The sequence below is a fragment of the Callospermophilus lateralis genome, chromosome 5 (genome assembly GCF_048772815.1).
Source record: "Callospermophilus lateralis isolate mCalLat2 chromosome 5, mCalLat2.hap1, whole genome shotgun sequence".
Lineage (NCBI taxonomy): Eukaryota > Metazoa > Chordata > Mammalia > Rodentia > Sciuridae > Callospermophilus > Callospermophilus lateralis.
Genome location: NC_135309.1, coordinates 35508028 through 35533432, shown reverse-complemented (window position 1 = coordinate 35533432; position 25405 = coordinate 35508028). Strand labels below are relative to the sequence as shown.

General features: G+C 34.8%; 1 protein-coding gene across 1 annotated transcript in view; it reads right to left on the bottom strand.

The window, feature by feature from the left end:
• Rad50 (RAD50 double strand break repair protein) overlaps window positions 1-25405 on the bottom strand; it is a 103294-nt gene that overhangs the window by 27849 nt on the left and 50040 nt on the right. The window contains exons 20-21 of the mRNA XM_076856448.2: window positions 22397-22524; window positions 20625-20849 (exon numbers count right to left, since the gene is read on the bottom strand). Of these exons, the coding sequence (XP_076712563.2) occupies window positions 20625-20849; window positions 22397-22524 (353 nt within the window). The remainder of the gene's footprint in view (window positions 1-20624; window positions 20850-22396; window positions 22525-25405) is intronic.

Sequence of the window (25405 nt, the reverse complement as noted above, 5' to 3'; positions counted from 1 at the left end):
TGGAGAAAAGTTGGGTGCCAGCAGGTTTATCACCATTAAAGCCTCTCTCTGGGGACTCTACCCGGGAACTGCAGGTCCAGTGTGGGGGTGCCTATGGGTTTGGAGAAGCCTGGGGTCTTCCTGCTGAGGGTGCTGGTGGCCCTTGTCTTGCTGTTGCATCTTGGGGTTGCTCCTTTGCATGAGTATATCCCTAGAGATCTGTCTGCAAGTAAGAGCAGCATTGAGATCTTGGGACTACAGCGTGGCTGAGGCTGAGGTATCTAAAGCCCAGATCGGTGGGACAGAGACTGGGTTTGTGAGGGCTGATCTGGGTTTGTTGATCCCAAGAGACGACAGAGTCAGGGCTGAGAAACTGATGAACACTGATAGAGATAGTTCGACTTTCCAGCAAGATTTATTTTATTTTTTGATTCACTAATCTCTCTATCATATTTGGAATAGAATGTTTTTTTATGCCTCAGTGTGTGGAGGACAATGATATATGAATGGTGTTTGCATTTCTGTTGTATTCTTATGTCTTTATTTTTTTCTCTTTGTTCATATTCTTCCTTTCTTGTCTATTTTCTTGGATTTTCTTTCCAACTTTTCTCCAACCCACAGCCATTCTCTTTCTGCTCCTCTTCCACTCTTTCTGTGAATTTTTACTTCTAGCTTCTCTTTCTTCCTTGCAAATATTGCATACTATACCACGTCTGTTCTCTCATCCACCATTTGAAATTGTATACTGTTTTAACAAATTTTCTGTTTGTACTATAGATAGTTGTTGAAATCATCATTCTGATTTAATGAGAGAAAGCAGTAGACACCTTAGTGGGAGCTGTTAAGTTTAAGGCTATATATTGTATACACTGGGTGCTGTTGATATTCGTCTCACCATTAAAGGAAAAGTGCTAGAAACCTTCAGGGTAAAATTTATGCTCCCTTACATCCATACATCTAGATGGGAAAACACACTAACATGAAAAAACAAGGGAATAAAGCGCCCCAAACAAACCAAGATGCCTCAACAACAGAAGCCACTGATAACACAGTAGAAGAAACATCTAAGGAGTTCAGATTGTACATAGTTAAATTGGTATGTGAAGTAAAGGATATATAAGGAGTAAAATCGAAGAAATACAGGAAATGAAAAACCACTTCAATAAAGAGTCAGAGATCATGAAAAAAAAAGGCAGAAATCCTCAAAATGAAGGAATCAGTAAACCAAATTATAAATTCAATAGAAAGCATCACCAACAGACTAGACCACTTGGAAGACAGACTTCAGACAATGAAGACAAAACATATAATCTTGAAAGAGAGTTGATCATGCAGAGAAGATGGTAAGAAATCATGAACAGAACATCTAAGAATTATGGGATAACATGAAAAGATCAAATTTAAGAATTATCAGAATATATGAAGGATTAGAGATACAAAACAAAGGAATGCACAGTTTTTTCAATAACATAGCAGAAAATTTCCCAAACCTAAAGAATGGAATATCAAATACAAGAGGCTTATAGGATCCCAAGTGTACAAAAATTATAGCAAACCCACACCAAGACACATTATAATGAGAATGACTTACACACAGAATAAAATCTTAAAGGCTGTGAGAGAAAAGAAAAATCAAATTATGTATAGGGGGAAACCAATTCAGATCTCAACCCAGACCATCAAAGCTAGGAGGTTCTGGAATAATATATTTCAAGCTCTGAAAGAAAATGGATGCCAACCAAGAATTTTATATCCAGCAAAATTAAGTTTCAGATTTGACAATGAAATTAAAACCTTTTACAATAAACAAAAATTAAAAGAATTCACAACTACAAAACCTACATTACAGAGCATTCTGAACAAAATATTCCATAAAGATGAAGTAGGGGAAAAAGTGAAAACTAGGAAAGGGAGGAGCTACATTAAAGGGACATTCAACCAAATGAGAAATTAAGACAAATCAAAAACCAGAAATAAATCAAAACAACAGGGAATACAAATCATATCTCAATAATAACCTTTAATGTTAACCGCCTAAACTCATCAATCCAAAGACAGATTGGCAGACTGGATTAAAAAGCAAGATCCAACAATATACTGTCTATAAGAGACTCACCTCATGGGCAAAAACATCCACAGGCTAAAGGTGAAAGGATGGGAAAAAACTTACCACTCATACGGATTGTATAAACAAGTAGGATTTCCATTCTCATTTCAGATAATGTAGGCTTCAAACCAAAGTTAATCAGAAGAGACAAAAAGGGACATTTTATACTTCTTAAGGGAAGTATATATAAGCAGGATATAATGATTATAAATACTTATGCCCCAAACAATGGACCATCTATGTACATCAGGCAAACCCTTCTCAATTTCAAGAGTCAAATAGACCACAATACAATAATACTGGGTGACTTTAACACACTTCTCTCAGCACTGGACAGATCTTCCAAACAAAAACTAAATAAGAAAATTATAGAACTAAATAATACAATCAATAATTTAGACTTAACAGACACATTTAGAACTTTTCATCCATCATTGAGCAAATATACTTTCTTCCCAGCAGCACATGGCACCTTCTCTAAAATAGACCATATCTTATCCCACAAAGCAACTCTTAGTAAGTACAAAAAAAAAAAAAAAAAAAACCAGAGATAATACCCTGCATTCTATCAGACCACAATGGAATGAAATTAGAAATCAATGATAAGATAAAAAAAATACAAGCTACTATAACAAATGGAGACTAAATAAATGATAAATGGATAATAGAAGAAATCAAGGATGAAATAAAAAAATTCTTAGAGGTAAATAAGAACACTGATAATGACATATCAAAAGCTCCTGGACACTATGAAGGCAGTACTAAAAGGAAAGTTTATTGCATTGAGTACATTCATTAAAAGAATAAACAGTCAAAAATAAATGACCTAACACTGCATCTCAAAGCCCCAGAAAAAGAAGAACAAAGCTATACCAAAAGCAGTAGAAGACAGTAAATAATTAAAATCAGAGCTGAAATCAACAAAATCAAAAAAAAAAAGAAACAATTTAAAAAACTGACAAAACAAAAAGTTGGTTTTTTGAAAAAATAAATAAAATAGATAAATCCTTGACCATGCTAATGAAGAGAAAAAGAGAGAAAACCCAAATTACTAAAATACAAGATGAAGAAGGAAATATTACAACAGACATGTCTGAAATACAGAAGATAATTAGAAACTATTTTGAAAATTTATATTCCAATAAAATAGAAAATACTGAAGACATTGACAAATTTCTAGAGACATATGACCTACCCAAACTGAATGAGAAGGTAATACATAATTTAAACAGATTAATTTCAAGTAAAGAAATAGAAAATGCCATCAAAACCCTACCAACCAAGAAAAGCCCAGGACCAGATGGATTCTCAGCCAAATTCTACAAGACTTTCAAAGAATTAACATCAATACTCCTCAAAGTATTCCATGAAATTTTCATGAAACAGAAAAGGAGAGAACCCTTCCAAACTCATTCTATGAGGCTAATATCACCCTGACACCAAACCAGACAAAGATACATCAAGGAAAGAAAACTTCAGACCAATATGCCTGATAAACATAGATGCAAAAATTCTCAATAAGATTATGGCAAATCGCACACAAAATCATACTAAAAAGATAGTGCACCATGACCAAGTGGGGTTCATCCCAGGGATGTAGGGTTGGTTCAACATATGGGTTTCACTGAGTTGCTTAGCACTTTGCTTTTGCTGAGGCTGGCTTTGAACTCTCGATCCTCCTTTCTTAACGCCCCCTGCATCTAAGATTACAGGCATGGGCCACCACACCCAGCTTGAATTTTTTTCTTTATGGAAACTTAGGATCTTCTATCTGTACTGATTATTCTTAAATTTCACACAAATGTGACTTGGTAAGTCTGTTTTTATTGTGTATGGCTTTGTGGGCTCTTCTAATAAGGTACTTTGGAAATCAAGAATTGTAATTCATATTAATGGACTTAAAAACAAAAATCATATGTCCATCTCAATAGATGCAGAAAAAGCATTTGATAAAATACAGCACACCTCATGTTCAAAATACTAGAAAAACTAGGGATAGAAGGAACATACCTAAATATTATAAAAGCTATATATGCTAAACCCAAGGCCAGTATCATTTTAAATGGAGAAATATTTAAAGCATTCCCTCTAAAAACTGGAACAAGACAAGGATGTCCTCTTTCACTACTTCTATTCAACATAGTCCTTGAAACTCTAGCCAGAGCAATTTAGACAAAAGAAAGAAATCAAAGGGATACAAATGGGTAAAGAAGAACTCAAACTATCACTATTTGCTGACAACATGATTCTATATCTAGAAGTTCCAAAAAATTCCACCAGAGAACTTCTAGAATAAATGAATTCAGCCAAGTAGCAGGACAGAAAATCAATACCCATAAATCAAATGCATTCTTATACATTTTCAGCATTAAATTCACTGAAAGAGAAATAAGGAAAACTACTCCATTCACAATAGTCTCAAAAAAAAAAAAAAAAACCCAACTGGGAATCCCCTCCAACAAAAGAGGTGAAAGACCTCTACAATGAAAACTACTGAACACTAAAGAAAGAAACTGAAAAAAAAAAAAAAAAAAAAAAAAACCTCAGAAAATGGAAATATCTCCCATGTTTCTGGATAGGCAGAATTAATATTGTCAAAATGGCCATACTACCAAAAGTGTTACACAGATTTAATGCAATTCCTATTAAAATTCCAATGACATTATTCATAGAACTCAAAAAAGCAATCATGAAATTCATTTGGAAAAATAAGAGACCCAGAATAGTTAAAGCAATCCTTAGCAAGAAAAGTGAAGCAGGAGGCATCACAATATCAGACCTTAAACTATAGAGCTACAGTAACAAAAACAGAATGGTATTGGCACCAAAATACACTTGTAGACCAATAGTATAAAATAGAGGACACAGAGACAAACCCACATAAATACAGTTATGTCACAGGTGCTAAAAACATTCCCTGGAGAAAAGATAGCCTATTCAACAAATCATGCTGGCAGATCTGGAAATGTATATGTAGCAAAATGAAATTAAACCTCTCTCTCTCACCCTGTACAAAATCAACTCAAAGTGGATCGAAGACTTAGGCACTAGAACAGAGACCCTGAACCTAATAGAAGAAAAAAATAGGCCCAAATCTTCATCATGTCAGCATAGGATCTGACTTCCTTAACAAGACTCTTAAAGTACAAGAAGTAAAATCAAGAATCAATAAATGGGATGGATTCCAATTAAAAAGCTTCTTCTCGGTAAAGGAAATAATCAGTAATATAAAGAGAGAGCCTACAGATTGGGAGAAAATCTTTACCATATGTACCTCCAATAAAGCATTAATCTCTAGAATATGAAAAGAACTAAAAAACACTTTACACACAAAAAAACCAAATAACCCAATCAATAAATGGGCTAAGGAACTGAACAGACATTTCACAGAAGAAATTCAATCAATCAAAAAATATATGAAAAAGTGTTCAACATCTCTAGTAACTAGAGAAATGCAAATCAAAACTACTCTAAGATTTCATCTCACACGAGTCAGAATAGCAATCATCAAGAATACAGAAAAAAATAAATATTGGCGAGGATGTGGGGAAAAAGGTACACTCATACATTGCTGGTGGGACTGCAAATTGGTGCAACCACTATGGAAAGCAGTATGGAGATTCCTCAGAAAACTGGGAATGGAAACACCATTTGACCTAGCTATCCCACTCCTCAGTTTATACCCAAAGACTTACAATCAGCATATTTCAGTAATTCAGCCAAGCCAATGTTTATAGCAGCTCAATTCACAATAGCTAAACTGTGGAACCAACCTAGGTGTCCTTCAGTAGATAAATGATAAAAAAAAAATGTGATTTATACTCAATTAAATGTTATTCAGCCTTAAAGAAGAGTAAAATTATGGCATTTGCCAGTAAATGGATAGAGTTAGAGAATATTCATGCTAAGCAAAATAAGCCAATTCCCCAAAATCCAAAGGCCTAGTGTTTTCTCTAGTATGAGGATGAGGATGCTAATTCATAATAAGGTATGGGGCACTAGAGAAGAATAGCGTTACCTTAGATTAGGTGGAAAGATGTGAAGGAAGGGAGGGGATATGGGGATAGGAAAGATAGTAGAATGAACAGACATTATTACTTTATGTATATATGTGACGACACGACCAATATGATTCTGCAACATGTACACTCAGAAAAATGAGAAATTATATCCCATCTATGTATGATATATCAAAGTACATAAATGCATTCTTCTGTCATGTGTAACTAATTAAAACAAATAAAAAATTAATTAACAAAACCATATTAATAAATATATTCATGTCTTAAAAAAAAAAGCCAACACTGTATAACAAACCCATACCCCAAGACATATCTTCAGGAGAAAACTGCTACTAAGAATAATAAAAATAATTTGTGTTCTTTTGGAGGCTTCACATGACCTTATTTTTCCATACTTCTTGTGCTCCTACACTAAGATTTGTACATCTGGTGGATTGTTAACTCTACCACTTTTAATAGCGTATCCTTTTTAGTAGCAACTTTCAAAGAAACAGATTCCCCCAAAGTAGAAATAAATAAAATTCCTACAAATTAAGTTACAATTATAAGCTAAAAGGGACCCATGAGAATATAGACAAATAAATACAATTAGGAAGACAATGTAAGATATATGTGAAAAATTCAGCAAAGAAAGATTCTGAAAAAAGAATCAAACAGAAATCCTGGAAATGAAGAGTTCAACAGGTTGAAAACAAACAAAATACCTGCCAAAGTCTCAACAACAAACTATACCAAGTAGAAAAAAAAAATGTTTGAACTTGAATCTTGAAGACAGGTCATTAGAAGTATCTTGAGTCAAACAAACAAACAAACAAACAAAAAAAAAAAGAAAGAAAGAAAGAAAAGAAAAATGAAGAAATGGAGGGAATATTATTCAAGATCTATGACATACTTTATTTTTGTTTATTGGTTCTTTTTAGTTATACATGACAGCAGAATCCATTTTCATATAATTATACAAGCACGGAATACATCTTATTCTAGTTAGAGTCCCATTCTTATGGATGTAATGGTGGGATTCACTGTGGTGTTTTCATATAGTACACAGGAAAATTATGCCACATTCATTCCTATGAGACACATAAACACCTGTATTTATTTTTGGAATAAGCAAAGGCAAGGAGAAAAAAGTTAAAGGTATAGAAAACTTCCCTAATCTTGGGGGAAAAAACATAGATATCCATGTAAGCTTATGGGGCTGCCAAAAGACACGGTCAGAAAAGATATTCACAGCATATAGTCAAACTGTCAGAAGTGTAAGTTAAAGAAAGAATTAAAAAATCTTCAAGGGAAAAGCACCAAATCACATTTACAGGATCCCCATTAGACCAAAAGATTTCTCAACAGAAACATTATAGATAAGGAGGGAATGGAATGATATATTCCAAGTCGTGAATCAAAATAATTCTCAACCTAACTTACTATACTCAGCAAGGCTAACCTTCAGAAATAAAAATGTTCTAAGACAATTGAAAACTGAGGGAATTCATGTCTACCACAAAAAAGATGTGTAAGGGAGTCCTACACTCAGAAAGGAAAGATAAAGAAATCATTCTGAAAGCAAGTGAAATTGTAAAACCCACTAGAAGAATATATACAAAAAGGAGAAATAGAAAAGAATGAAACATTGGCAATACAGTAAACCACCAAACCAAAAAGAAGGGCAGAGAGGAAGAACAAAAAAATATTCAAAACAATTAGAAGAAAATCAATAAAATGATGAAAATAAATTTTTACATATCCATAATATTCTTAAATGTAAACAGACTAAATTCTCCAATTGAACAATATTGGAAAAATTAAGTGTTGCTAATTGGATGAATGGATAAAAAATAAGACCCAACAATATGCTGCCTATAAGTCACTTGCTTTACCAGCAAGGAAATACATAGACTAAAAATAAAAGTATGGAAAATGATGTTCCAAGCAAATGGAAACCTAAAGCAAGCAGGATAGCTATACTTATATCTGACAAAATAGATTTTAAGTCAAAAACTCAAAGAAACAAAGGTCACTATAAAATGATGAAGGGATAAATTCAACAAGAAAAACGTTTATAAGTCTATGTGCAGCTAATGTTGGAGCATCCGATTTTTAAAAGTTTATTTTTATTTCCTTTTTTAATTGGTACATTGGTACATTGTAATCATACATAATAATGGGATTCATTATTTCATATTCATACATGCACACAATAGAACAATATAATATTTTGTCAATTTCATTCCCCAAGCACCCAATTTTATAAATAAAGTATTAGACCTAAGGGGAGCGACAGGCTCCAACAAAAGTGGGGGATTTCAACATCCCACTATCATCAATGAACTGATCACCCTAACCAAAAACAACAACAAAATCAACAAAGAAACAGAGAATCTATACTATTATAGATCAAATGGACTGAACAGACATTTACAAACATTCTACCCAACAAGTACAGAACACAAATTATTTTACGAGCACATGAAACATTCTCTACAACATGTATTGGTTCAAAAACAAGTTTTAATAAATTTTAAAAAAGTGAACATATACTGTGTATTTTGTGGTCAGAAACCAAAAGTCAACAACAAAAGAAAATTTAGAAATTACACAAATGTATGGAAATTAACAACACTTAATTTTTCCAGTGCTGGAGATTGAACACTTGACCTCACGCACGCAAAGCATCCACTTGCTGAACAATGGATTTTGAACTGAGGAAGTCAAAAGGGAAATTTTAAAATTTCTTGAAAAAAAATGAAAATAAAAAGTCAACATTCCAAAAATGTAGAATGTAGCAAAAGCAGGATAAGTATTACAAGGGAAGTCTACACATTGAATGCCTATATTAAAAAATACATATTTCAATCAACTTAATGATGCACCTCAAGGATTGTGAACAGCAAGAATAAACCAAATTGCAGGGCTGGGGATGTGGCTCAAGTGGTAGCGCGCTCGCCTGGCATGCGTGCGGCCCGGGTTCGATCCTCAACACCACATACAAACAAAGATGTTGTGTCCGCCGAAAACTAAAAAATAAATATTGGAAATTCTCTCTCTCTCTCTCTCTCTCCCCCTCTCCCTCTCTCACTCTCTCTTTAAAAAAAAAAAAAAAAAAACCAAATTGCAAATTTTAGAAGGAAAGAAATTAACAAAGATCAGAGCAGAAATAAGTAAAATAGAGAAAAAATTTAAAAACAAAAAGATTCATGAAACAAAGAGTAGGTTCTTTGAAAAAGATGAATAAAACTGACAAACTACACTATCCAAGAAAAAGAGAGAAGACTCAAAACTAAAGATTAAGAAATGGACATATATCTGGACACTTATGTCCTACCAAAATTTAATCATGAGGACCGGAAAAAAACATGACTAGACCAATAATAAGCAATGAGACTGAATTAGTAATAAAGTTTCCCAACAAAGAAAAGCCCAGGACCAGATAACTTTATTGCTGAATTTTATCAATCATTTATTTGTGTGTGGGAGGGTGCTAGTAGTGTGGAGAGGTCTTGTTATGTTGCCAAGGCTGGCCATAAACTTGTGATCCTCTTGCTTCAGCCTGCTGAATAGCTGGGATTATACTTTATCAAACTTTTAAAAGAACTAATGCCAATTCTTTTCTAAGTATTTCACAGAACTGAAAGGGAGGGAACTCTTCCAAACTCATCTTAGGAGACAGCATTACCTTGTTATTCAAACCATAAAAGGATGCCAAAAAAACAACCACCACAACAACAACAAAAAACTATCAGCTAATACCTCTCATGTATATAGATACAAAAATTTTCAACAATATAGTAGCAGATAGGGGTTAGGGATGTAGCTCAGTGTCAAAGAGTGTTTGCCTAGCACGTGTAAGGCACTGGGTTTGATCCTTAGCACCACATAAAAATAAACAAATAAGGGGCTGGGGTTGTGGCTCAGTGGTAGAATGTATGCTTAGCATTTTTGAGGCACTGGGTTTGATTCTTAGCACTGCATATAAATAAATAATATAAAGGTCCATCAATAACTAAAAAAAAAAAAAAAAAAAGGGCCTGCTGTCCACCTACAACTACAAAAAATTTAAAAAATACTAGCAAATCAATTTGGAAGACTGGAACTACATTGCTGATGAGAATGTAAAATGCTTCAACTAATTTGAAAAATACTTCAATAGTTTATTAATATTTTAAATTAATGCCTATCACATTAGCTACTCTATTTCTCAATATTTACCCCAAAGAAAAGGAAATACATATGTTCATACAAATGTTTATGGCTGATTTATTTGTAATGAGCTCAACTAGAAACAATAAAGATGTACAACAGGCAAGTGTAAAAAAAAAAATACTAGCAAATCAAGTTCAGCAGCATAATAAAAAAAAAAGGTCAATCACCATAATCAAATTAGATATGATCCAAGGATGATTCAACATATGCAAATGAATAAACATAGTATATAACATCAAAAAGAATAAAAATCATATGGTCATCTCAATAGATGCAGAAAAAGTATTTGATAAAATTCAGCATGACTTCATGATAAAAGCTCTACATAAAATAGGTACAGGATTGTACCTTAACATAATACAGGCTGTATATGACAAACCCACAGCTAACATTATACTGAATGAGGCAAAGCTGAAAGCAGTACCTCTGAGATCAGGAACAAGAACACAGGCTGTCCACTATCACTGCTTACTAGAAGTTTTAGCCAGAAAATTAGGCAAGAGAAAGAAAGAAAAGAGATATAATTAGGAAGGGAGGAAGTCAAATTATCTATTTGCAGACAATTATATATGCAGAAAAACTAAAAGCTCCACCAAAAGACTATAAAAACTGATGTACAAATTCAGTAAAGTAGGAGGATAAACACCACACACACATCAGTAACTTTAAAATACCAATAATGGAGATCCAACATGGTGGCGGGCGCAGAGAGATCAAGTCTCTGACCTCTCCAGCTGCGCGGGCATAGGGAGTCGTAAACTGTCTAAATGATGTTTGCTCAGGATCACTAGGCAATGCTGAGCTGACGTAAATCTGGGGCAAACAGTTTGGGACTCTCAGAACACACACCGAGCCCGGATCGGCTGCATTCAAGCTCCCGTTCGCCTGCTTCCCGTGACTCAGCACCAACGATCCCGCTGAAATAACTGGTCAGCCCCTCTGAATTTACAGAAGTAAAAGTCAACCAAGCCTTCATAGGCAGTGGCCACAGGACTGAAATGGGGCTTGGGAGAGACAATCAGGACCCACCCATTGCATTGGTCACCATTTGCATGGGATACCACCATGGCAGAGAAGTCACTCGGAGGAGGAGATAACTTCATTGAAATCAGCGGCCACAGGTGTGTAATCCCCTAGCCATCACTCTCCACACAGCAGGGAAACCTTAAGGGCCCCTCCCAGCTCTCCCCATAAGGGCTCTTCCCAGCTCTCTCGTGAGCGCGATAGCCAGACCCAGGGAATCAGGAGTGGCGCGGGACTTGCGGCAGGGGACTTGTGGCGGCGCGGAACTCCCAGCTACTGCTCCCACCAGTGCTGACAACTGAGGTCTCTTGCACCAGCTACCGGGGGCGTGGCTACCGGAGTGCAAGCAAATTCGCTGGGGGTTCTCAGCCCCAAGCTCTACAAACTTAGGGTCTGAGGGAGGCAAACAGGGAGAGTGTGCCCAGGCATTCATGAAAACAGGGCTCCCAGGAGCAGCAGACCTGACGTGTAGCCAGTATTGTGGTGAGTGTCACAGGTGAGCGGGGCCTGGCTTGAGGAAACAAAAGAGAAGGCCCTAGGCACACAGGATTGGAGACCCGCTCAGTCTGGGAGGAAGAGCTGCTGCACAGTGATTGGTTCCCACCTACTGAGAGGAGAAGCTTGGCCCAGTGGGCACAGCTCCACCTACTGGAAGAGAAGTTAATCGAACTCTCTGACTGCATTTATTATTATTATTATTTTTTTTTAATTTGGGTTTTTCTTCTCTTTCATTTTCATTTTTTGTTGTTGTTGTTCTTTAACTTTTTTATAATGTTATTAATTTTTAAAAAAATTTTTAAAATTTTATTATTATTATTTTAAATTTCAATTTTCTTTTTTTATTATCATTATTATTTTTTTAAAAAATTTTTTTCTTTCTTTCTTTCCTATTTTTTTCTTTTGTCTTTTCATTTCTTTTCAATTTTCTTATTCCCCCTTCCTTGAATTCTACCTGCCTACTCTCATTCTCTTTAGTGACTTCTTCCCTTCCCTTCTAATATCTTTCCTCCCAAGCATCAAATAAATTTATAAGAGTAAACAGTAACTCAGCAGTCACACAGAACAAGAAGTAACATGAGCAGCATGAAAAAGCAAGGAAGAAAAGGAGAACAAACAATGAAGGACAACCTAAATATTCAGGAGGAACTAGAGTCATCAGAAAAATGGTCATATAAAGAACTCAAGGAATACCTTAGACAAATGGAATGGAACCTTAAAGAGGATACGAGACAGCAAATCCAAACAGTGAAAGAACACATTGAAAATGAATTACATAAACAGATAAAAGAAGAAGTTAAGCATCTTTATCAGGAGATAGAGATTATAAAAAACAAACAAACAATAATTCTAGAAATGAAGGAAACGATAAACCAAATTAAAAACTCAAATGAGAGTATCACTAACAGAGTGGAGCAAGTAGAAGCCAGAACGTCAGACAATGAAGACAAAATATATCATCTTGAAAAGAGTCTAGCCAACACAGAAAGGCTGGTAAAAAATCACGAGAAAAACATCCAAGAGATATGGGATAACATAAAAAAACCAAACTTACGAGTCATTGGGATAGAGGAAGGTACACAGATTCAAACCAAGGGAATGAGTAACCTACTGAAGGAAATAATTACAGAAAACTTTCCAGAAATAAAAAAGGAAACGGATATACAAATTGTAGATGCATACAGGACACCGAGCACACAAAATCACAGTAGACCAACGCCAAGACACATTGTTATGAAGATATCCAATATACAGAACAAAGAGAAAATATTAAAAGCTACAAGAGAAAGGAGGCAGATTACATTCAGGGGTAAACCAATAAGGTTAACAACGGATTTTTCATCACAGATGCTGAAAGCGAGAAGATCCTGGAACAACGTATTTCAAACACTGAAAGACAATGGATGCCAACCAAGAATTCTGTATCCAGCAAAATTAAGCTTCAGGTACGACAACGAAATAAAAATCTTTCATGATAAACAAAAGTTAAAAGAATTTGCAGCCAGAAAACCAGCACTGCAAAGCATCTTGAGCAAAACACTACACGAGGAAGAAATGAAAAATAATAACCAAAACTATCAGTGGGAAGTGCCTCGGTAAAGACAGAGGGCGGGGGGAAAGCTAATCATGGAGAAACAAACTAAGTTAAAAAAAAAAAAGATAAATAATCAAACATGGCTGGAAGTACAAAACATATATCAATAGTAACTCTAAACGTTAATGGCTTAAACTCTCCAATAAAGCGACATAGGCTGGTAACATGGATTAAAAAAACAAATCAAACATTATGCTGCCTCCAGGAGACACATCTGATTGGAAAAGACATTCACAGGCTGAAGGTGAAAGGTTGGGGAAAAAATATACCACGCACACGGTCCTCGTAAGCAAGCAGGGGTGGCCATTCTCATATCGAATAAAATCAACTTCAAGACTAAGTTAAACAAAAGGGATAAGGAAGGACATTATATACTGTTAAAAGGAACTATTCACCAACAAGACATAACAATATTTATGCACCAAATAATGGTGCTGCGACGTTCATAAAACAAATTCTCCTCAAGTTCAAGAATCAAATAGACCACAACACAATAATTATGGGTGACTTCAATACACCTCTCTCACCACTGGATAGATCCTCCAAACAAAAGTTGAATAAAGAAACTATAGAACTCAATATCACAATCAATAACCTAGACTTAACTGACATATATAGAATACATCAACCATCATCAAGTGGATATACTTTTTTCTCAGTAGCACATGGATCCTTCTCAAAAAAAGACCATATATTATGCTATAGGGCAACCCTCAGTAAATATAAAGGGGTGGAGATAATACCATGCATTATATCTGACCATAATGGAATGAAACTGGAAATCAATGATAAAAGAAGGAAGGAAAAATCCTACATCACATGGAAAATGAACAATATGTTACTGAATGATCAATGGGTTACAGAAGACATAAAGGAGGAAATCAAAAAATTCTTAGAGATAAATGAAAATACAGACACAACATATTGGAATCTATGGGACACAATGAAAGCAGTTTTAAGAGGGAAATTCATCGCCTGGAGGTCATTCCTCAAAAAAAGGAAAAACCAACAAATAAATGAGCTCACACTTCATCTCAAAGCCCTAGAAAAGGAAGAGCAAAACAACAGCAAATGTAGCAGAAGGCAAGAAATAATTAAAATCAGAGCAGAAATCAACGAAATTGAAACAAAAGAAACTATTGAAAAAATTAACAAAACTAAAAGTTGGTTTTTCGAAAAAATAAATAAGATTGACAGACCCTTAGCCATGCTAATGAAGAGAAGAAGAGAGAGAACTCAAATTACTAACATACGGGATGAAAAAGGCAATATCACAACAGATGCTTCAGAAATACAGAAGACAATTAGACATTATTTTGAAAACCTATATTCCAATAAAATAGAAGATAGTGAAGACATCGATAAATTCCTTAAGTCATATGATTTGCCCAGACTGAGTCAGGAGGATACACACAATTTGAATAGACCAATATCAGAGGATGAAATAGAAGAAGCAATCAAAAGACTACCAACCAAGAAAAGCCCAGGACCGGATAGGTATACAACAGTTTTACAAAACCTTTAAAGAAGAATTAATACCAATACTTTTCAAGTTATTTCAGGAAATAGAAAAAGAGGAAGCGCTGCCAAATTCAATCTATGAGGCCAACATCACCCTGATTCCGAAACCAGACAAAGACACCTCAAAGAAAGAAAACTACAGACCAATATCTCTGATGAACCTAGATGCAAAAATCCTCAATAAAATTCTGGTGAATTGGATACAAAGGCACATCAAAAAAATTGTGCACCATGATCAAGTAGGATTCATCCCTGGGATGCAAGGATGGTTCAATATACGGAAATCAATAAATGTTATTCACCACATCAATAGACTTAATTAAAGATAAGAACCATATGATCATCTCGATAGACGCAGAAAAAGCATTCGACAAAGTACAGCATCCCTTTATGTTCAAAACATTAGAAAAACTAGGGATAACAGGAACTTACCTCGACATTATAAAAGCTATCTATGCTAGCATCATTCTGAATGGAGAAAAATTGAAGGCATTCCCTCTAAAATCTGGAACAAGACAGGGATGCCCTCTATCACCACTTCTATTCAATATAGTTCTCGAAACACTGGCCATAGCAATTAGACAGACAAAAGAAATTAAAGGCATAAAAATAGGAAAAGAAGAACTTAAACTATCACTATTTGCAGATGACATGATTCTATACCTAGAAGACCCAAAAGGGTCTACAAAAAAATTACTAGAACTAATAAATGAATTCAGCAAAGTGGCAGGATATAAAATCAACATGCATAAATCAAAGGCATTTCTGTATATCAGCGACAAAATTTCTGAAATGGAAATGAAGAAAAACACTCCATTCACAATATCCTCAAAAAAAAAAAAAATACTTGGGATTCAATCTAACAAAAGAGGTGAAAGATTTATACAATGAAAACTACAAAACCCTAAAAAGAGAAGTAGAAGAAGATCTTAGAAGATGGAAAAATATACCCTGTTCATGGATAGGCAGAACTAACATCATCAAAATGGCGATATTACCAAAAGTTCTCTATAGGTTTAATATAATGCCAATCAAAATCCCAACGGCATTTCTTGTAGAAATAGATAAAGCAATCATGAAATTCATATGGAAAAATAAAAGACCCAGAATAGCAAAAGCAATTCTAAGCAGGAAGTGTGAATCAGGCTGTATAGTGATACCAGATTTCAAACTATATTACAGAGCAATAGTAACAAAAACAGCATGGTACTGGTACCAAAACAGGCAGGTGGACCAATGGTACAGAATAGAGGACACAGAGACTAATCCACAAAGCTACAACTATCTTATATTTGATAAAGGAGCTAAAAGCATGCAATGGAGGAAGGATAGCATCTTCAACAAGTGGTGTTGGGAAAACTGGAAATCCATATGCAACAAAATGAAACTGAATCCCCTCCTCTCACCATGCACAAAAGTTAACTCAAAGTGGATCAAGGAGCTAGATATCAAATCAGAGACTCTGCGTCTGATAGAAGAAAAAGTTGGCTCTGATCTACATATTGTGGGCTCGGACTCCAAATTCCTTAATAGGACGCCCATAGCACAAGAGTTAATGACAAGAATCAACAAATGGGAGTTACTTAAACTGAAAAGTTTTTTCTCAGCATTAGAAACAATAAGAGAGGTAAATAGGGAACCTACATCATGGAAACAAATTTTTACTCCCCACACTTCAGATAGAGCCCTAATATCCAGAGTATACAAAGAACTCAAAAAACTAGACAGTAAGATAACAAATAACCCAATCAACAAATGGGCCAAGGACCTGAACAGACACTTCTCAGAGGAGGACATACAATCAATCAACAAGTACATGAAAAAATGCTCACCATCTCTAGCAGTCAGAGAAATGCAAATCAAAACCACCTTAAGATATCATCTCACTCCAGTAAGATTGGCAGCCATTATGAAGTCAAACAACAACAAGTGCTGGCGAGGATGTGGGGAAAAGGGTACTCTTGTACATTGCTGGTGGGACTGAAAATTGGTGCGGCCAATTTGGAAAGCAATATGGAGATTGCTGGGAAAGCTGGGAATGGAACCACCATTTGACCCAGCCATTGCCCTTCTCGGACTATTCCCTGAAGACCTTAAAAGAGCGTACTACAGGGATACTGCCACATCGATGTTCATAGCAGTGCAATTCACAATTGCTAGACTGTGGAACCAACCCAGATGCCCTTCAATAGATGAATGGATAAAAAAAATGTGGCATTTATACACCATGGAGTATTACGCAGCACTAAAAAATGACAAAATCATGGAATTTGCAGGGAAATGGATGGCACTAGAGCAGATTATGCTTAGTGAAGCTAGCCAATCCCTAAAAATCAAATACCAAATGTCTTCTTTGATATAATGAGAGCAACTAAGAACAGAGCAGGGAGAAAGAGCAGGAAGAAAAGATTAACATTAAACAGAGACATGAGGTGGGAGGGAAAGGGAGAGAAAAGGGAAATTGCATGGAAATGGAGGGAGACCCTCATTGTTATACAATATTACATATAAGAGGTTGTGAGGGGAATGGAAAATAAACAAGGAGATAAATGAACTACAGTAGATGGGGTAGAGAGAGAAGATGGGAGGGGAGGGGAGGGGGGATAGTAGAGGATAGGAAAGGTAGCAGAATACAACAGTAACTTATAGGGCATTATGTAAAAATGTGGATGTGTAACTGATGTGATTCTGCAATCTGTATTTGGGATAAAAATGGGAGTGCATAACCCACTTAAATCTAATGTATGAAATATGATATGTCAAGAGCTTTGTAATGTTTTGAACAACCAATAAAAAAAATTAAAAAAATAAAATAAAATAAAATACCAATAATAAATTTGCTGAGAAAGAAATCATGAAAATACTCTCATTCACAATAACTATGAAATAACAAACAACAACAACAAAACTCCCTAGGAATAAAACGTATCCAAGGAACTAAAAACCTCTACAATAAAAAAACAAACAAACAAACAAAAAAAAAAAAAAACCAATAACGTCAGGCAGGCAGACACACACACACACACACACACACACACACACACAGGAGACCTCTTACATTCATGGATTAGAAGACTTGATATTGTTAAAACAACCACACTACCCAAAGGGATATACAGATGCAAAACAATCCCAATCAAAATATCCCAGACATCCTAACAGGACTAGAAAAAACAATTTCAAAATTAACATGGAAGCGCAAAAATTGTGAATAGCTGAAGTAATCACAGGCAGAAAGATCTAAGCTGGCAACACCGTAATAAATGATTTCAAAAATACTACACATAAGATAATCAAAATAGCATCACATTGGCATATATATGGACCAAAGAACAGCAGACATACAGAAATACCCATCCCCCCATATCTAATGCCTCCTATTCTCAAGAAAAGTGCCAGAAACACACCTTGAAGAAAGGAAAGCCTCTTCAATAAAGGGCAGTAGGAAAACTGTATATCTACCTGCAAAGGAAAGAAACTTGACCTTCTCTCTCACCAAGTTAAAGGATCAACTCAAAATAGATCAAAGAATAAAATGTTAGACTTGAAATTCTGAAACTATTAGAAGAAAACATGGGGGGAAAACTTCAAAACATTAGTTCAGGTTATGGTTTTCAGGAAAGGACCCCAAAAGCACAGGAAACAAAAGCAAAAACTGATTAAAATTATCACATCAAACTAAAAGGCTTCTTTGTCAGGCACAGTAGTACATGCCTACAATCCTAGAGACTTGGGAAACTACAGCAGGAGAATTGCAAGTTTGAGGCCAGCCTCAGCAATTTAGCAAAATAAAAATAAATAAATAAAAAAGACTGAATATGTAGCTCAGCGGTAGAGTATTACAGGGTTCCATCCGTAGTACCCCGCCACACACAAATAAAAATAAAAGTAAAAATCTTTCTGTTTTCTACATAGCAAAGTAATAATCAATGGAGTGAAGAGACAACCCTCAGAATGGAAAAAATATCTGACTGACAGAGGATCAATATCCAGAATACATAAAGAACTCAAAACACAAAAAACAGGCAATCCATTTTAAAAATGGGCAAATGATCTGAAGAGATACTTCTCAAAAGAAACACAAATAACCAATAAATATATGAAAAAATGCTTAATTGCATTAGCTATAAGATAAATACAAATCAGAACTATAATAAGATACCATTGAGTGGCTATTATAATACCATACAATGGCTATTATTAAAAAAATGCTGGCAAGGATAAGGAGAAAAAGGAGTTTGTATACTCTTGGAGGGAATGAAAATTAGTATAGCCATTATGAAGAACAGTACAAAGATTCTTCAAAAAATTAAAAATAGATTTATCAAATGACCCAGTTATTCCACTTCTAGGTATATATCCAGAGGAAATGAAACCAGCATATTCACTAAATACCTACATGCCCAAGTTTATTGTGACACTATTTATAAGAGCTAAGAATTAGTCTATGTGCCCATCAACAGATAAATGGATTAAAAAAAAATATGTGGATGTATACACAGGGGAATATAACTAGTCACAAGAATGGAATCCTGTCATTGCAGCAAAATGAATTGAACTGGAGGACTTTATGTTAAGTGAAAAAAGCCAGATACAAAAAGACAAGTACCATATGTCTTTCATATGTGGAAGCATAAAAACATTGACCTTAAAAGAATAGTGATTACTTGAGATGGGAAAGATATGTATTGGGGGGAGTGGTTGGAAAAGGGGGGATGGATTTGATCACTACACGCTATATATGCATAGATGGAAATATCACACTAACCCCATGAACATGTATGATTTGATTAGTGCACACTCTATGCATATACAGAAATATCATACTAACCCTAATAATATGCACAATTACTACATATTAATAAATAAGGGGATTGCAAATGAAGACCACGGTGATTTATTAGCCATCAGATTGGCAAATATTAAGAAATTTACAAAACTAACGAAAGAGAATGCATTAATGAAAAGCATTATATACTGCTAGTGGTGTAAATTAGCAAAACCATTTTGGGAAACAATTTGAGACTATAAAAGTGAGCAAACCCTACAACCCACTGCCACATTTATACCTTTACTATGCCTCTGTTCCAAAAGATATGACAAGAATGTTCTAAGCAGAAAAGTTTGTATTAGTAAAGAACTGGAAAAACCCTATAGGAGAATGGATATACAGTGGTATATTTTCATAGTAAAATTCTGAACATCAGTGCAAATGAATGAGCTACAGCTATAAGCAACATGGATAAATAAAAGCAGAACAAAATAATAAAACAAATCCCCAGTGAGTACTGAGAATATAATGCCATTTTTACAAAGCTTAAAAATTAACACACCTATGATAAACCTAGCTTTTAAAAAGCAGAGAAAGCAAAAATCTTTGTCACTGGTTACAGGAAGTGGAGATGATTGAAGGTTATGATAAGAGAAGTGCATCTAAGTGGAGGCCAGTTGGTGATAATGATAGAGTTGTTGGACTGGTTGGGAGAGGTAGAAAATTCCATCTTAATACTAATATGCTTTATAATCTAACTTCATAATTTAGGTAAAAATGTGTATACATACATGCATATATTCTTCTATTCTATGACATATATAAAATAAATTTTAAAAAGAAGAAAGATGACTAAAATATGCTAGCTGATATTCATGGCAATGGAAACAAAATCTCCAGCCTAATACTTACTGGTCAAGAGTCTTATAATAAATGTCCAGATCTTTGTTTACCAGCTCTGTTGTTCTCATAACAATCATCATTTCTCTATACTTTTCCTCAGCATCTCGAAACTGAGGTTCTCGGAGTTCTTTCTTAAAATGAATAATTTCTTCCTCATAACCTTTCTGTCGCCCCAATGCCAAACTGTGATTTCTTTTTATATTGTCTATGTGCTCTTCCAACTTCTGATGTTCACTGTAAAAGGGAAAATTTTTTTTGTTCACAATATGTCCAAGACAGCCTAGTTTTATCTGAAATAAACAATTTTCTTACAGTAATTTTTATGAAAAAGCTAGACTTCTCTATTAAAAAAAAAATTACTCTTGCACCCAAGTATAAAAACTGCAACACTGACCAATAAGAAGTAAAATAATCAAAATCTTATGATAATCTAGCAGGTTATACAGGCTTCAATGTATACTTTAAAATTTTTTTATTTGTTTAACAATTGTTTATTTATTAAACATCCTCTTAGGAGCTAGATATTGCTCTCAAGTTTACAGACATCTGAAAGCTGGCCTGATTGTACATTCTGTTGACATTTCTGTTGTATCCTAGTTGAAGAAAGGTTTGAAAAAGAACAGATGAATTTGAACAGATGAATTTGAAATCTGAGTGAATGTAAAAGGCATTATTAAGTACTAATTACAGAAATTTTTAAAATATCTGGTTTGGGTCTTTAGTAGTAAAGAATAAATTATTTCATTTAAAGTTCCTTCTAAAAGCTTTCCTTTTCCAACTTGCCAGAGAAAGCACTAATATCACTGTGTTAGAGCTGAGGTTTGAGAGCTAAAGGGATGTTGGGGTCATATTCTTGGTTTTCATCATAATTTTTTCCTGTGACTTTTCTGAGTCTTGGTGTCCAAATCCATAAAAAATGAAGAAGCCGAAGATAATAAGCTCTTCCAGTTATGGTCTTCGCTAACTCAAAGAAATTTTGAATAGATAAACCAAGTACTTAAGCACTTGTTAGATTGTATAAATTAAAATAAAACTTCACTTTTACTATATCCTTTAGAAAATCCTAAGCATTCTTTGATTCAGATTTCTGAAAATGAACAAGGAAGAACTGAATAAATAAATGAGACCTCAATTAAAGCTGTTGAGGAGGTTAAAAATGGCAAGTACAATCTTTTATACCTGCCTAGTATTTTAGAATCAAACAGCTTCTTTGAGAATTCTTAAGTTAACTTTAATGCAGGGAAGGAAGGAACAAAATCTTTTCTGTTGTACCAGGAAGGAAGCACCCACAATAAATACCAATAATACCAAATGAAGGAAGAGTCTGGCTAATCTCTCTCTCTCTCTCTCTCTCATACACTCAAAATGTTCTAGTGGGCACAAAATTATAACCAGGACATAAGTCTCCATTGGCAAACTGCTCTGGAAATAACTCCACTGGCAATATCATGGACTGTACAAGTTATAAGCCAGGTAGGGCCCATAGTTGTATATTCTGTGTGCTCAGTACCAATAGTCTGTGCAGTAGGTCAGCAGAAGTCTGGGGACCTGGGATAATACTAATTACTGTCCCTTCCCGCAGTATGATTATCAATTTTATATTACTTTTCAATAATTCAATTTTTAAGGCTATGAGATATAAAAACCGTGTCCACCTTCCTTTAAGTCTCCAAGAATATTAGGCTGAGGCTTAAATTCTTCCACAAAATAGTTATTTAATTTCCTTACATTACAATAATAAAGACCTCTATTTAAACTAAGAACTATTTTAAAAAACCCACTTTTTCATTTGTAAAACCTGCATTTGACCCATTTCCTTCAAATGTTGTTTTCTTTCTTCTTCGACTTCTTTTAGTTCCTCATTTCTTTTTCTTAAAGTGAGGTTGTCCTGTAGCCATCTTTCTTGTATCTAAATATAAATATTAAGTCAGTTAATGAAAATAATCAAGTTATGAACAGGAGATACATAACAGAAACATGCCAACAGGTAGTGCTAATTCGACCTTACTTAGAATCATGTTAAATTGGACAAAGGGAGAACTAACCAGTGTGAAGTTATCTCTAGGCCTGTACTAATCTAGATGGCTAACAGTCACAGGAGGGACATCTGTAATGTAGCTTTTACTGCCCTTTCCTGGCCATGATGTAAAAAGTTATTTTCCTATTTGACTGGGTGGTCCCATAACAAATGATATGAGCATATATCTTTGTGTCCTTGTTTACTTATGAAGTATTTGGTTAAAAATGCTATTGAATATGTTCATCAAAACATATACAAAACAGGAATTTAATATGATGAAACAAAAAATTACACAGTTAATATCTACATTCCAGTGAATCACATCATGTCCAGAAACTCTATGATGAAACCTGTTGATCTAAAAGATAGTAAGACTCATCAATATGTACAATTTTAGTGTCTTTATGGTATCAGTTAAAAATAAGTCTAATTTTAAAAAATCACAAGAGATCACTACTACTGCTGAAATCTCCCTATACTTATCATGTGCCAAGACTATTAGATTCTATAAGTATATGTCAGATACAACCTCTGCTTTCAAGTTTACAAAAACAGTGTAAGCATCTACCATGAATTTGGAGCATTTCAGATTTTTTGGATTAGGGCTGCTCAACAAATAAGTCTATGCAAACATCGCAAATCCAAAAGACTGAGATCTGAAAGACTTCTGGTCTCATGTGCTTTAAATGAGACTCTCAGTTTATAATGGTCATACAAGCAGTAAGAGGTGCCATAAAAATAGTGTTTGTCTACAAACTTCTTGATATATTCCTGGCTATTGAATTGAATTTGTAAAAACTACCTGCTACTACTCCTTAAAAAGGATAATCCCTTAGTAATGGCAGCAAAAAAAAATTTTTCCCAGTAGCTTTCCTGGTGTGTATATAATGAATTATATTGTCAAGAGATAAACACTAGGAAGCAATTTATAACTTGACTCTTTGGAATTAAAAAAAAAAAAATCTTGCAGAAACAATGGTGGTCTGGCCCCCATAATCCACATGTGTAAAATTTAACCTGAGTTTGCAGTCAGGACTTCTCAAATATTAAAGTGGGATATCTAATAATAGCCCTTGCAGCTGAGTAAAACTCAGTGATGCAGAAAGCCAAGGAGGGAAGGTCAGATTTTTGGTAATACCTTACTGCCAACAATGAAGGTCAGGGAGAAAGGCAGGTAGGAACAAGAAGGGAAGTTAAGGATTTCTCTCACATGCTCAATGTTCATGTCCAGCCTTGACTATCTAGAAATCACCATTTTTATGTCTTTTAAAAACTTTCAAAAATTTAAGGCTACTTTCAACTTTCCTGAAAATATTATAAATAGACACAATTTTGCTCATGGCAATATTGTAAGCAAAGGTAGCTAGAATGACATGGTTTTAAAAGTTCTCTGAGGCTGAGACAACCACCATATGTAGCTACCATAGGTAGCTGCTATAGCACTGTAATTAGCTGCTACACCTCCTCAAAGCTCTTCCATGGGAAACTATACTATATTTCCTCATTAGGAAAAAGAAAATGTCCCAATGCCTGTTTTCATCTGATACTATGAAATACCTGAATCTGCTTTCATAACTACATGAAAGGACTCTTGGGGTTAAAGTGCTATCACATGTTAGGTAAGACTGATTTTTGGCAAAAAATGATGTTTGTGGTCTATTTTCCTGCATGATCACCAGGAAAGCAGGCATTTCTTTCTTTTAGGTCAGCTTCTATTACTATTTAGCTTTTGAAAGATGGTATATAGTGCAGTAGTTAAAAAGCAGAGGCTTTGCTGGGCATGGTGGTACAGGCCTGTAATCCCAGCTCAGGAGGCTGAGACAGGAGGATCCCCAGCACAAAGCCAGCCTCAGCAAGGGCGAGGCGCTAAGCACCTTAGTGAGACTGTCTCTAAATAAAATACAAAATAGGGCTGGGGATATGGGTAGTTGCTGAGTGATCCTAAGTTCAATCCCCAGTGCCCACGGCTCCCACTCCCCAAAAAGCATAGGCTTTGAAGTCAGGTATACTTAGGCTCCAATTTTGGTACTATAACTTTTAAACACAATAATTTTGGACAGATTAGTTTAACTTTTCTGAACCTCAGTTTGCTTGTAACATGTAATGAGCTATTGTGAAGGTTTCTTAAGTTAGTGTCTGTAATCAGTACAGTGCTTGGCTCAATAATTGAGAGTAAAAGCCTTCTGGGTCAAATTTATCCTTTTAACTCTAAGCTGTGAAAATTCCAATTATATCTTATAAAATATCAGAGAAAGGGAGGAAAGAAAACCAGATACAGTGATAGTATACCAGTACTGTTTTTCACTACACTAGAAATTTGACAATGTACAGTCAAGTTCTAAATCTGTTACTACTTGTGTACCCTTGGTCAAGTCAGATCACCTTCATGCCCTTTGATATTGCCCTTCATTTGAAAAATAAGGGAGGCAGTTTTCAATTTTTTTTAAATAGTTTTCAAATTATTTTATTCTTAGGATTAAATTTAGTAGGGCTTAAATAAGCATGTAAACAAATATTATTAGTTTTCCCAGTTCTTAAACAGCAACTCTACTGTAGTTATAGTTCAGTGGTAGAACACTTGCCTCACATGCGTGAGGTACAGGGTTTGATCCTCAGTACCACATAAAAATAAATAAATAAAATAAAGGTATAAAAAATAAAATAACATTTAAAAAATAGCAACCCTAATCAGTTAGCTCAGATGATACATTATGCAGGCAGTTTGCTGTATTAGGTCTTTCCAAAGACAGCACTAATAGGATATAAAGGT